This window comes from Sphaerodactylus townsendi, linkage group LG03 (genome assembly GCF_021028975.2).
Source record: "Sphaerodactylus townsendi isolate TG3544 linkage group LG03, MPM_Stown_v2.3, whole genome shotgun sequence".
Taxonomy (NCBI): domain Eukaryota; kingdom Metazoa; phylum Chordata; class Lepidosauria; order Squamata; family Sphaerodactylidae; genus Sphaerodactylus; species Sphaerodactylus townsendi.
Window position 1 is genome coordinate 4,703,775 of NC_059427.1, and position 13,776 is coordinate 4,717,550.

At 51.0% G+C, this 13,776-nt stretch overlaps 3 protein-coding genes across 41 annotated transcripts in view; 2 read left to right on the forward strand and 1 right to left on the reverse strand.

Annotated features, from left to right (window-relative positions):
- Window positions 1–13,776, reverse strand: part of LOC125428587 (zinc finger protein 883-like) — a 1,608,225-nt gene that overhangs the window by 712,990 nt on the left and 881,459 nt on the right. The window lies entirely within an intron of this gene.
- The window catches only part of LOC125428540 (zinc finger protein 420-like), a 45,025-nt gene that overhangs the window by 28,628 nt on the left and 2,621 nt on the right, over window positions 1–13,776 (forward strand). The window contains exon 9 of one of the 10 annotated variants that reach the window (XM_048488814.1): window positions 1,186–1,189. The exons of the other annotated variants lie outside the window; for them this stretch is intronic. Coding sequence (XP_048344771.1) covers window positions 1,186–1,189 — 4 coding nt within the window. The remainder of the gene's footprint in view (window positions 1–1,185; window positions 1,190–13,776) is intronic. 10 annotated transcript variants of the gene reach the window in all.
- Window positions 1,334–13,776, forward strand: part of LOC125428534 (zinc finger protein 345-like) — a 770,962-nt gene continuing 758,519 nt past the window's right edge. The window contains exons 1-3 of the mRNA XM_048488765.1: window positions 1,334–1,404; window positions 5,372–5,851; window positions 7,016–7,412. Of these exons, the coding sequence (XP_048344722.1) occupies window positions 5,429–5,851; window positions 7,016–7,412 (820 nt within the window). The 5' untranslated portion in view covers window positions 1,334–1,404; window positions 5,372–5,428. The remainder of the gene's footprint in view (window positions 1,405–5,371; window positions 5,852–7,015; window positions 7,413–13,776) is intronic.

Below are 13,776 nucleotides of genomic sequence, written 5' to 3' on the forward strand. Positions count from 1 at the left end.
CCTTCCCTGGTCACAACAAGAAACCAACCCTGTTAGGTTGCATGCTCACAAAGGGAGTTTTCAAAAGAAATGGCTTTGGTGGCTGAAGCCAACTTGGGTCAAAACACTGGATTCAGATTCAAGCCTCTTGAACTCCAGAACACACGAAAGCATAATTCAAGTGGTTTATTACAAGGATGTTCAGCAATACACAGAAAGGGCCCTCAGCTTCCAGCTCCCTGCCCCCTCTGGGGTCTCCCAAGAAGCCCAGCGGACCTGTGCTGGGGGGCTGGATCCTGCAAGGCAGAGATCAGGCGAGCCTAGGAGGGAGAGGGGCCTCACTCCCCGAGATGTTTCCCCACCCTGCAGCTCTCCAGATGTTCATGGACTACAATTCCCATCAGCCTCCTGCTGGGGGGATCAGAAGCTGAGCCTAGGAGGGAGAGGGGGCCTCACTCCCGAGATGTTCCCCCCACTTATGCAGCTCTCCAGATGTTCATGGACTACAATTCCCATCAGCCTCCTGCTGGGGGAGAGGCAGGCAAGGCAGAGATCAGGCGAGCCTAGGAGGGAGAGGGGCCTCCCTTCCCCAGATGTTTCCCCACCCTGCAGCTCTCCAGATGTTCATGGACTACAATTCCCATCAGCCTCCTGCTGGGGGAGAGGCAGGCAAGGCAGAGATCAGGCGAGCCTAGGAGGGAGAGGGGCCTCCCTTCCCCAGATGTTTCCCCACCCTGCAGCTCTCCAGATGTTCATGGACTACAATTCCCATCAGCCTCCTGCTGGGGGAGAGGCAGGCAAGGCAGAGATCAGGCGAGCCTAGGAGGGAGAGGGGCCTCCCTTCCCCAGATGTTCCCCCACCCTGCGGCTCACCAGATGTTCATGGACTACAATTCCCATCAGCCTCCTGCTGGGGGAGAGGCAGGCAAGGCAGAGATCAGGCGAGCCTAGGAGGGAGAGGGGCCTCACTCCCCCAGATGTTTCCCCACCCTGCAGCTCTCCAGATGTTCATGGACTACAATTCCCATCAGCCTTGGCCATGGTGGCAGGGGCTGATGGGAATGGTAGTCCACGAACATCTGGAGAGCCGCAGGTTCGAGACCCCTGCCCTAGATGTTCCTGGTCTCCTTCACCCATCCCTTCCCTGTCTCTCATCTGCTTCCCCCTGCCCCTTCTCCTCCCCAAAGCCCCTTTTGCAGAGAGCAGGCGGGTGTGTGTGTGGTTTGCATCCCCTACGGAAGGGCGACGCCTGGGGGGACACACCCCCCCGCACTGGCCGCCTCCGCACCAACGACAGGAACTCCTAGAGAGGCCACCGAGGAAGGGGGTGGGGCGTCACTTCCTGGCTGCCCGGGGTCTGCAGCGTCGGCGGAAAGTGGCCTTTGTCGTTTCCACTCCTGCAGCAGCACCCGGAGCCCCGTCCCAGTGAGTCGGGAGGGATTTGGGGGCTGGTTGGGGGAGGGGGAAGCGGGGGTGGGGTGGGGTGGGGGGGTCAGAGGGCCCCGATCCAGGAAAGGCGACCCACTGCAAAGCCGGGAGCGGGCTGATCCCTCTGGCGCCCCTCTTCCCCCCCCCCCGCTATCTGCACAAGGCTGGGGGTAGGGGGTAAGATGCATCCCCCTCCCTGCGTTGCAGAAGCCCCGAGGAGGAAGCAACGGGGGTCTGGACGAATCCTGGGGGGGGGGGGGGCAGGGGGATTAGGGGCAGACCCCCTGACGGCTACTCTCGGCGGCAAGAGGCTGGCTCCACAGAGGAGGAATCTGGGGGGGGCGGGTTGGAGTGTACGCCCTCCCCACAGACGGGAGTAAGCAGTGGGGACAGGGGCGTAAGGAGGCAGCCCTGGGCAAACTGTAGCCCTGGGCAAAACCTGAGTTGGATGCCCCCCCCCCCCCATGGGCGGCCACTCCACCACGACCAAATTTTTTTGCACCAGGACATTGGTGCCTGCAGGGGGTGCATTTTTAGACATATCAGCACCAAACTTTCAGCATATCATCAGGAGACTGTCCTTATCCTACTCCCCATGTTTGGTGAGCTTTGGCTCAAGGAGTCCAAAACTATGGTCTCCCAATGTTGCCAATGGGAGCTAATAGGAGAGATCGAGGCTTTACAGTTTTGAAGATCCATAACTTTGCCCCCCGAACCAAACTGCACCAAACTTGGGGGGTGCCATCATCTCAGATGATACCCTGAAATTTTGGTGCCGATACATCAAGAAATGCACCCCCTGCAAGGAACTATCCTAGAAATTTGCCCAAGAGTCTTTTGTTCTGCATTGAGTTTTCTGCATTACTGTCAATGGGGTTGCAGGCTGTGGGGGGACACATTTATGAAGGCACAGTCTCTCCAAAACTTTTAGGGGTCTCATCAGGAGGACTGCCTAATGATACCCCAAGTTTGGTGCAGTTTGGTTCAGGGGGGGCCAAAGTTATGGACCCTCAAAACTGTAGCCCCCATCTCCTAACTCCCATTAGGCACAATGGGGGATAAGGAGCACCAACACAGGAGTCCATAACTTTGGACTCCCTGAACCAAGCCTCTGCCAAACCTGGGGGGGTGGCATGGGACAGTCCCTAATCGCTGAGCCATTTTTGGTGCCACTAGCCCTAAAACTGCGCCCCTGCAGAACCTAAATGAAAACAACAAAATACCCAAAGAAACAGACCCAACATTTTGATGCCCCACAAGGTGATGCCCTGGGCAACTGCCCACCTTGCCCAATGGGCATTCGCCGAATGGTGGGGACAGGGGCGTAAGGAGGCAGCCCTGGGCAAACTGTAGCCCTGGGCAAAACCTGAGTTGGATGCCCCCATGAAGCCACTCCACCACGACCAAATTTTTTTTGCACCAGGACATTGGTGCCTGCAGGGGGTGCATTTTTAGACATATCAGCACCAAACTTTCAGCATATCATCAGGAGACTGTCCTTATCCTACTCCCCATGTTTGGTGAGCTTTGGCTCAAGGAGTCCAAAACTATGGTCTCCCAATGTTGCCAATGGGAGCTAATAGGAGATGGGGGCTACAGTTTTGAAAGTCCATAACTTTGCCCCCCCCGAACCAAACTGCACCAAACTTGGGGGGTGCCATCATCTCCAGATGATACCCTGAAATTTTGGTGCCGATACATCCAAAAATGCACCCCCTGCAGGAAACTATCCTAGAAATTTGCTTAAGAATCTTTTGTTCTGCATTGAGGTTTCTGCATTGCTGTCAATGGGGTTGCAGGCTGTAGGGGGAGCACATTTATGAAGGCACAGTCTCTCCAAAACTTTTAGAAGTCTCATCAGGAGGACTGCCTAATGATACCCCAAGTTTGGTGCAGTTTGGTTCAGGGGCCCAAAGTTATAGACCCTCAAAACTGTAGCCCCCATCTCCTAGCTCCCATTGGAAACAATGGGGGATAGGGAGCACCAACACTGGGAGTCCATAACTTTGGACTCCCTGAACCAAACCTCACCAAACCTGGGGGGTAGCATAAGGACAGTCCCCTGATGATACGCTGAAATTTTTGGTGCCACTAGCCCTAAAACTAGCCCCTGCAGGCCACAAATGGAAAACAACAAAAATACCCAAAAACGAACCCAGCATTTTGATGCCCCCCACAAGGTGATGCCCTGGGCAGCTGCCCACCTTGCCCAATGGGCATTACGCCAGTGAGTGGGGATCCCCAATCCCAGGATATTTCGCTGAGGCTGTCAGTGTTTTTGGATATGACGGGGATGAGTTTGCAAAGGACGCCCCTTCGTGGCAAATCCCGGACCAAAGAGCGCCGGGGGGGGCGGGGTGTAGGGTCAGGATCTACTAGGGGGGGGGAGCAGCAAATGAGAAGAGCACTCTGAAGATGCAGCCACAGATGCAGGCGAAACGTCAGGAGAGAATGCTGCTAGAACACGGCCATGCAGCCCGGAAACCCCACAGCACCCAAGAGAAGAGCACTTCCCCCCCCCCTTTCACACACACCCTTTTTGTATCAGAAAGATCCTCTTTGTACGAGACAAAAAAGCCCCCAGAGAAAGAAGAGCTTGGGAATGAAGCCCTGCAAGAGATGGGAAAGGGACCTTTTAGCCGCTTTAGACTGGGGATGGGGCTGATGGGTCAAGGCTGAGGAAGGGCAGGAGATGGTGGGAGCTCACCCCATTCTTCTGCTTCTTTGCAGCAAGGCCCCAGCTGGGCTTTCCTTCCTTCCACATCAGGAAACAGGTGAAGGAGAGGACCCTCCAATCCTCTGTTTCCTCCTCCTTCCCTTTGAAGTCCTGGTCCTCTACCTTAGGTGCTACTTTTCTACTCCCCTGGGTGTGTGCAAAGGGGGGGGATCCAAACTCCCCAAGTTGATGAACCACAGTTGCAGGGTCTCTTCAGGGTCAGCAGAACTGGGTGCCGGATGGAAGAAAAAAAGTGAAGGACCCCATTTTGCAAGCATAGGAGACATTAGTCTCTGACCTGATTCATACAAGCAAAGACAGTGGGTGCAACCTTTTTTCTTGCAGTGCTAGCTTTCTATGTGTGGGAAGTGATGGAAGGAAATCTTGTTAGATTCCAGGTTCAGGGCATAAGCTGTGGCTATGGACATATGCAATTTGACAGTAAATCTGGAGTGATCCAAAGAAAAAATAGTGAGGATCAATGAGCAGCCATGATCTGGAACTCTCTTTTTGCCTCAGGGTAGTGCCACAAAATAGTGGAGGCCTGATTTTTACATTGCAGTCTTTAGCTGTGAACATGATGTGTGATTGGATGGGGAATTTACAGCAGGACCCCCCAACCTTTTACACTGTGGACCTCTTCGCGAAATCCTTGATCCCTCATCAACCCCAGGCATGTAAGATAAATAACAAAATAAAAATCAATAATACATTTATGTATTTTAAATGTATAAATTCCTTCACACTTTTCCTTCATTTCTGTTTCTCGATAAGCTTCAGATGTGAAAAGTTCCATTGTACAACAGCAACAATATGTAACGTCCGATTGGGGCTTCGTACCAGCCTTGCATCAATATGTTGCGATTTACATTTATCGTATCACTTTATGTATTTTAATATAAATGCCAGGTTTTTACCCCAAAGGTTCATAATTGACCATGTGCTTTGGACTTATGTTTGTACACCATCGTAGCACCAAGAAGCAGTGGATACATGATTCATGTAGGTCCCCCTTGTACCCAACTGTGTGGAGCATTTTCATAATCTGTTTGGTCCACTTTCTCTCTGTGGAACTTCCAAGCAGGATGTGGGATGGAATCTGCAATTGGCAATCTTTTGCATTTGGCAGGACTCATCCCCCCCCCCCCAATTCATTCCAGAAGCCTTTGTGCCTCATTCCATGTACAAACCACACCCATGCTCTTTTGCTTTCCTTGTGGCAATCACTGTCTCCTTTCTACCCCACAGGGCCAAGAGAATCGAGGCATCTTTTCATCATTGGAGGCCACCCAGTATAAAAAGGAGATGGAAGAGCAACACCCCGAAGGACCAGAATCTGGCAAGAGAGCAAGGAAAGCCCTCCATCTCATCAGAGCTGGGAGTAGTGTTGAATTCTGGGAAAGAGCTATGCCAGAGATCTGCAATCAGGAGCCCCTAAACTCAGAAGTACTTTGCCAACACTTTCAACAGTCCAGCTACTGTGATGCTGATGGGCCCCGAGAGGTTTGCAGCCGGATCCATGGACTTTGCAACCATTGGCTGAAGCCGGAGAGCTACTCTAAGAAGCAGATCCTGGATCTGGTGATCCTGGAGCAATTCCTGACCATCCTACCCAAGGAAATGCAGTACTGGGTCAGAGGATGTGGGCCAGAGACCAGTTCCCAAGCAGTAGCCATGGCCGAAGGTTTCCTCCTGAGTCAAGCACAGGAGAAGAGGCAGGCAGAACAGGTGAGGGGTTTCCTTTCCAGATATGTCCAGCTCAAGCAGCATATGTGACCTTCTCCTAAAGCAGTGGAGGCAAACATGTCATGGGTGCCAGAGGTGGAACTCAGAGCCCTCTCTGCAGGCACGTGCAAACAGAGTGCCCCCCCATACACACACACACATCTAGGCTGGCCTAGGCCGCTGGGCTCGATTATTAGCATTAAACATAAGACCTAGTTTTGGGGAAGCAGTGTAGGTTGTCAGACTCTCGGCATGGTCCTGACATAGGTAACCCTGTTAAGTGCTGTTAACCCCACTGATTTTCATGGGAAGAACTAAAGCGCGATCCTTTACCTGGGAGTAAGCTCGGTTGCTGGCAATGGGGCTTGCTTCTGAATAAACCCTCCTAGGGTCGTGATTCACCCATTGGAAGAGTTACACAGTTGCTTCAAAGCAAAGCCACCGACTACCACCAAGCTTACTCCTGAGTAACGCACACCTCGGAGCCAACCGTTTTTTCTAAACTAAAACCTCAGTATTCAGGTTAAATTGCCATGTTGGCACTTTGCGATAAATAAGTGGGTTTTGGGTTGCAGTTGGGCACTCAGCCTCGAAAAGGTTCGCCATCACTGTCCTAAAGCTTCCCTGCCCGATATTTGTCAAAGAGGTATTCATCTGAATGTGAGGGTTTAACAACCTACTTCAGCAACTACTTCTAGAGAATTTTTTATCCAGGTTGGCTGGTAGAGGGGTGCAAAGTCTGGGACTGGCGCAGGATCCTTTCCTCGGTGTCTTTATCCTGGAAGCCTTTGTGCCTCGTTTCATGCACAAACCACACTCATGACACAATTACTCTCTGCACCAGCATCAGATTCACATTTGTCCTTCCTATAGAAGGAAATCACAGTGGCTATCAGTGGGCAAATCTAACACCCTTAGTGCCATCCGGAGCCCCTAAGACAGTCTTTAAAATAATGCCTTTGAAGAGCTAGAGACAATTAAGTGTCCCAAAGGATCAAACTGGAATATCTCAAGAAGTTTGACCTGTAATGCTGCAAAATGTTACAAACCAGACTTTTGTTCTGATCCACCGTGTATCTCCATTCTCTTTTGTTTTCTTTGCTGTCTTTCTCTCCCCTTCACCCCAACAGGGTCAAATGAGTAAAAGAACCTTTTTCATTTTTGAAGGTCACCCAACATAAGAAAAAGGAGATGGAAGAGCAGGGCCCGGAAGGACAAGGACCTGGCAAGAGAGCAATGAAAGGCCTCCATCCCATCCAAGCTGCGAGTGGTCTCTGGGATAGAGCTGTGCCAGAGATCTGGGATCAGGAGCTTGTGAAAACAGAAGGACTTTGGCAGTGTTTCCGGCAGTTCTGCTACCATAATGCTGATGGGCCCCGAGAGGTTTGCAGCCAACTGCATGGACTTTGCAACCACTGGCTGAAGCCAGGGAGGCACTCCAAGAAGCAGATCCTGGACCTGGTGATCCTGGAACACTTCTTGCCCCTCCTGCCCCAAGAAATGCAGTGCTGGGTCAGAGGATGCAGTCCGGAGACCAGTTCTCAAGCAGTGGCCCTGGCCGAAGGTTTCCTGCTGAGTCAGGCAGAGGAGAAGAGGCAGGCAGAACAGGTTTGTCTTTCCAAGCTTGTCCAATGCAAGCAACAATATTTGACCTTCTCCTAAGGCTTCCATGCCTGAAATGTGTCCAAGTGTTAATCATCTAAATGGGAGGTTTTAACAACCTGATTCAGCAGCCACTTCTTCTAGGGAATTTCTTTTTGCTCCCCAGGGTTGGAAAAAATCAGATAATTCCCCAGGATTGGGGGGAAAAACCTTCTAGGTCTGCTGATAGAGAGGTGCAGAGTCCAGGAGTGACGCAGGGTCCATTCCTTGGAATCTTCCGTTCCATCTCTTACCTGCCTCCTTTGCTTTTTCTTCAGAGGTGGAGTCCATCTGTGAAGGTGGAAGTTGAGTTCTCTCAGGCGGAAGGAGGTCTGTTGGAGGAAGGGGAGCCAGCCCAGGCCCAGCAGCACGCCCAAGAACCCCCGTCATGTGGTAAGGACTCATTACGCCTGGCTGGGATTGGGGCACCCAGTGTATTTGATGGGTAGAGAATTCTGGTCAAGAAAGAAGATCAAACGCTTCTTGATCTAATTTATGGCACTCAGTGTTCAACAGTTGGGATGCCTGTAAAAGGGGATTAGACGAATTCATGGAGGCAGTTCCTCACCATTGCAATATTCATGTCCCTACAGTGTAGTGGTTAAGAGGAGGTGGACTCTAATGTGAGAATCAGGTTTGATTTCCCACTCTTCCACCTGAGCAGCAGATTCTTATCTGTGGATTTTGTGGATTTGTTTTTGTTTCCCCCCTCCTCCACATGAAGCCTGCTGGGTGTCCTTGGGCCAGTCACATCAGCCCACCTATCTCTCAAGGCATCTGTGTAAACCATTTTAAGTCTCCTTCTTGTGAAAGAAAGGGGGGAATAAACCCAAACTCTTCTCTTTTTAATTACGGGCCACCAGGTCGTTCAAAACCTAAAGCAGACAAATCTTGTCTGAGCGCTTCCGTCTTGTGACTAAACAAAGCCTACATGTGAGAGCTCATAATGGAGCCCACCAGACGGCAGAGAAAGCAGCCAGGAGGGTTTACTTCTCCACCTCCACTGAATCCACATATAGCCGTCCAGCTGAACTCTTCCGAGTGGTGAGTGGGTTGGTGTCAGCCTCCAGGCGAGGGGGATCCGCCTCACCCTCAGAAGTCGGCTGTGATGATTTTGCAAAGTATTTTCTAGGCAAAGCTGGTGTGCCAGCTCTGCTTTTTCTGCTGAACCGGGTTGACCTGGCCACAGTAATCCATCCTCCGGTAACCATCAGATTGGACTATTGTAATGTGCTCTCTGTGGGGCTGCCTTTGGATGGTCTGGAAGCTCAAGCTGGTGCAGAATATGGCAGCTGATCTGCACCCACTTCCAGGCTCAATTCAAAGTGGTGGTGCTAACCTATAAAGCCCTCTTTACATGGCTGTGGTCCAGAGCGCGTGAGAGAGTGCCTGAGATGCTTTCCCGAGTTAGGCTTCCAGCCAAGGGTGCAGCAAAGCTGCAGCCCAGGAGGAGCAGGAAGCTGATTGCAAGACTCACACAGTCCGTTCAACAAGGTCAGCGTCAAGAGGTCCGGTGCAAAGGTCAGAGAGTTCACGGTGTCAACAGGTAGGAGGATGCAAAACACCAGTAACGTTCTTTGTGGTGTTCAGGCCGGTGCGCTCCTCAATCCTCCTTAATATTTAAGAAATAATAATTTTATTAATATAAAAACCAATCATACAAATATATAACAAACTTAGATACAAAGTTGGGAATGATTCTCTTATCAGTCCTTAATATTGAATCTCCGAAGACACTAGCCCTCATCCTGTGAGGAATCTGTTTCTTCCTGATGCCACTCCTAACGCACAGGCTCAGGTGAACTGTGTGCTTGAGGCTCTTCAACTAGACTCTGCTCATACTCTGAGGACCCCTTGCTCTCCAGGGAGCAGCCCACAATACCCACCAGGTTGTCTCTCCCCCTTCAGAGGTGAGGGGGGGCAGCCTCAAGGGCCTTCTCTGCAGTGGCCCCTACACTGGAATGCCCTCCCTCTAGGGGTTCCCCAGGCGCCAACTCCCTTGAAGTTTCAGCACATGGCGAGGACCATCCTCTTCACCTGGGCATGTGGCTGACTCCCCCCAATGAGATGGGGACCCCAAGGTGTCCATACACCCTTCCGTTTTCTGTGGGTGAGGCGGGTGTTTGATATTTTAAGTTGCTTTTGGTTTTGAAGATGGGGTTTGATTGTGATTTTACTATTATTATATGAGGTTTTAAAGTTTTTTTTATTGTAACCTGTTCTGAGACCATGGAAAAGAGTAGGGAATAAATGTAAATAAAGAAAGAAAAATGTTCCAGTCCGCACTGCTCTGAAAATCAGATGCTCAGAGCCAGGAACAGAGGGCAAATGTGTTTTGTGCTCATGCTGTAGGAAATAGGATGATGGATGCAAACCTGTGGGGAGGGGCTTCAGGTGGATGTGATGTCATTTTGAAGCTGCCTCTGGTCGAAAACACGGATGTGACATTACTGGATCAGTAGATGCTATGGACACTCATTACTATTTCCCTTTCGAGATGCGCTCAATCCAGGTCTGTTTTTTTGACCCGATGTAGCAGCGATGTGCCACGTGACATCATTTTGGCCTCCCCCTTTTTCTTCCACCATCCTGAACTTGAAGGCAAGGGCTGATCCAGTGGGAGAATAGCATATGTGGGCCTTTGGTCTGATTCAGCAGAGATGCCCTCCCATTTTGCAGCTCCACTGTTCACAGGACAAGTTTCAAGTATCACAGAAGTCTGAAACGTTTCAGTGGCATTTACAGCCCCATGAGGCTCATGGGCACTTTTTGCTTCTCTGCTTCCTTTCCCAGTACTTACTAGGAAGGGTGACAGTTCTTTTTGAGTGTGCTTGGGGCAAGGTTTTACAGCTCTGGCAATGGGGGTGCATGAAATATGGTTTATGCAAACAAGCACGGTAGGAAGTGGAGGCTAATACTCTTTCTTCCTATTTTCTCTCCCTCTCAGGCAGTGAAGACAGAATGTTGATGTGTCCTCTTTGTGGAGGTGTGAAAACAGCTGTTGCACGTCCAGTCCAGGTAAGGGAGATGAGCAGGGAACAGCCTGGGTCCCCCTCCCTTTCTCAGGGGGGCTTTTCTTCCCTAGCTGATGCTAAGGGGCCCAGGAAAGAGGGTCTGAAGGCAGTGGCGTAACGCCCATTGGGCAAAGTGGGCAGTTGCCCAGGGCGCCCCTTGTGGCGGGCACAAAAAATGCAGGGTTCGTTTGTGGGGGGTTTTTTGGTATTTTAGTGGGTTTTCCGTTTTTGGCCTGCAGAGGGTGCAGTTTTTAGGCTAGCAGCACCAAAATTTCAGGGGTGTTTCGGGAGACTCTCCTGCTGCTATCACCCAGGTTTGGTGAGGTTTGGTTCAGGGAGTCCAAAGTTATGGACTCCCAAAGGGGGTGCCCCATCCACCATTGTTTCCAATGGGAACTAATAGGAGACGGGGGCTACAACTTTGAGGGTCCATGACTTTGGACCCCCTGAACCAAACTTCATCAAACTTGGGTGGTATCATTAGGAGAGTCTCCTAAAGATACCCCGAAAGTTTGGTGCTGCTAGCTTAACAATTGCACCCCTGACAGTAGGCACCCCCTAAATATCCCCAGATTTTCCTTTTAAATCCCCCCCCCCTTGGATGGTTTTAAAGGGAGAATCTGAGGTCCCCAGTTAAAACATTGAAAGTTATGCTGTTTCAGGATGGGGGAGAATCAACCCCAAAATAGCATAACTTTCAATGTTGTTTAAACTGGGGACCCCAGATTCTCCCTTTAAGGTGGATTTAAAAGGAGAATCTGGGCTCCCTAGTTTAAACACCATTGAAAATGATGCTGTTTGGGGGTGGATTCCAGCATCTCCTTTTAAATCCACCTTAAAGGGAGAATCTGGGGTTCCCAGTTTAAATAACATTGAATGTGATGCTGTTTCCCCCAATTCTGGATACAACACTATAAAATGTTTTCATAGCAGTGAAAGCATTTTGAAATTTTTTAAAAAAATATTTCTGGTGTGTAGCATTGCTGTGTTCAGATTTGTGAGTTGGGACATGTTCTATAATGTGATGGTGACTTTGAAATGACCTGGTGTAAAAAATAATTGTTTGGTCATGGTGGGGGAGGGCAGCTGCCCATGGGGGGGTGCCAAACTCCAGTTTGCCTAGATACGCCGCTGGGCGTAGCTACAAGGGAGTCGGGGGGGTGCGTGTTGCACCGGGCACGCGCTTGGGGGGCATCAAACTCAGGTTTTGCCCAGGGCTCCAGTTTGCCTAGTTACGCCACTGTCTAAAGGCCAATTCTTGTGCACAAGCCGAGCTCTCCATCCTGCAGCTCCCAGAATGCTCCCTCCCAGAGTATGGTCTCTGCCTGAAATGACCTCTGAAACGGGAATCTGCTTTTTCTTTCAGTCTCTGGTTTCCTTTGGGGAGGTGGCTGTGTATTTCACAGAGGCAGAGTGGGCACTGCTACATCCAAACCAAAGAGCTCTCTATGAGGACGTCATGCTGGAGAACTACAGGATTGTGGCCTCTCTAGGTGAGCACTTTTGATTGGTGCAAGAGGCACTCATTTCTGCTTTTCGGATGAGGCATGAATCAAAATCTTGAACAGCAATAAGTTGTGTTGAGGCCAGTTTCTCTACTGGGTCCCTTGTGGAGGACTCAAGATAGTCTGGTGGCAATGAAAGTGACGTTCAGCATGGCTGAACCCCTTTCCTCCGTCCACAGACAGACTGCCTAGGCTCATCCCCCTCCGTTCCCTCCCACCGTTTTGCACACTTCCCCATCGTCCTGCTTCCTGGTGCTGACTCCTTCCTGCTTCTTGTTGAGGCTCATTCTTCGAATCACGAGAAAATGGCCTGGATTGGCTGCAAGGAGCCCTTCCCCTCCTCCTCCATTCCACTCTCCTTACACTCCTGTAACTGTGAAGGATGCACAAAACATGTCCAAGGCTTGCGGGGCTGGTGGGGGGGGTGGGGTGAAGAAGTGGCTATGGTGGCAAGGCAGGCTTTATTTCCAGTCACCAAGCATGGGCTCTAGCCCACCTTCCACCTTCTTGCTTCGCCAGATAATTTCTATTGCCTGTGGCCTCCCCCCCTCCTGTATATCTTTAAATTAAAAAGAGAACTAAATGACCACATTGATAAATCAATATATCGATGTAAAATGCTACAGAATGCAGTGGAGAGATCTTCAGCTGCCCAGTACTGCTAACAGGCTGGCAATGCCGGCCAACCAGCTTCCGAGGGCAAGCGCCTGCCTGCCTTCCTCACAGCAACCTTGTGCGTGTTTGCTTAGCAGAGCTGGTTTCCCACCAGGGTGGTGCCATGCCCCAGGTGCCCAGCAGCACCGCCACCTTTCCTTGTGTGAAGCTCCAAGAGACACCCATGGGAAGGGCCCGGAAGATGCTCTGACTCCTGTCCTCGGTTCTTTGTGCAGACTCCCTCTCCACCTCCCGCCTGTCTGCCTCCCTGCTTCCCTTCTTGCCTGGTGGTGCTGAAGATCAGCCGAAGGGCAGCCTACTGAGCTCAACACTTCCTCAGCCAGCTCTTGGCTCCGGTTGAGGCGCCCACACATCCATGGAAGCCCCCCTCCCTCCCCCCGCAGACAGTTTAGAACAAAAGAGTTCCGTTGCAAAAGGTTGCACGGATCTCCTTGGTCATCTCCCTCTACTGGAGCCAAGAGTTGGCTGAGGAAGCGCTGAGCTCAGCGGGCTGCCCTTCAGCTGATCTTCAGCAGCACCAGGCGAGAAGGCAAGCACGGAGGCAGAAAGGCGGGTGGGGTAGAGGGACCCCGCGCAGAGAACAGAGGACCAGAGTCAGCACACCCGCAAGTGAGGATCCTTCCTGGTTATCTCAAGGGGATGATCAAGGAATACTCTCAAAGGATTTCCGCTTGACATTTGTGGGGCTGCTTTATTCTTAAATAAGGATACTCCAGGGAAAAGTGGGGGAATCCTCAGCAGAAAAAAACTGGTGAAATGTTTTGTGTGTGGGTGGAACTTGAAAGACAGGTTAGACCGCCTTGTTTGAGTGCTAATGGGATCTCTCTTTTTATACCAGCAGGGAATGACCAATGGACTCAGGGGAATGAGGAACTGCTTCATCTATTGCCAGAAGAACTCAAGAATGAACACTGGAAAGGAAACTTTCAAAATAAAGGTGGGCCTGAGAGGGAGGCAGGAAATCGCATGGCTAAGAAGAGGGATAAACCCATTTCTCTCCAAAGTCAAGAATTCCATGAACTAATCAACACATTAGCGGAAGCATGCTTGGAGTGTGGCAAGACTTTCCTTTACAGAATAAAGCTTCCTAGGC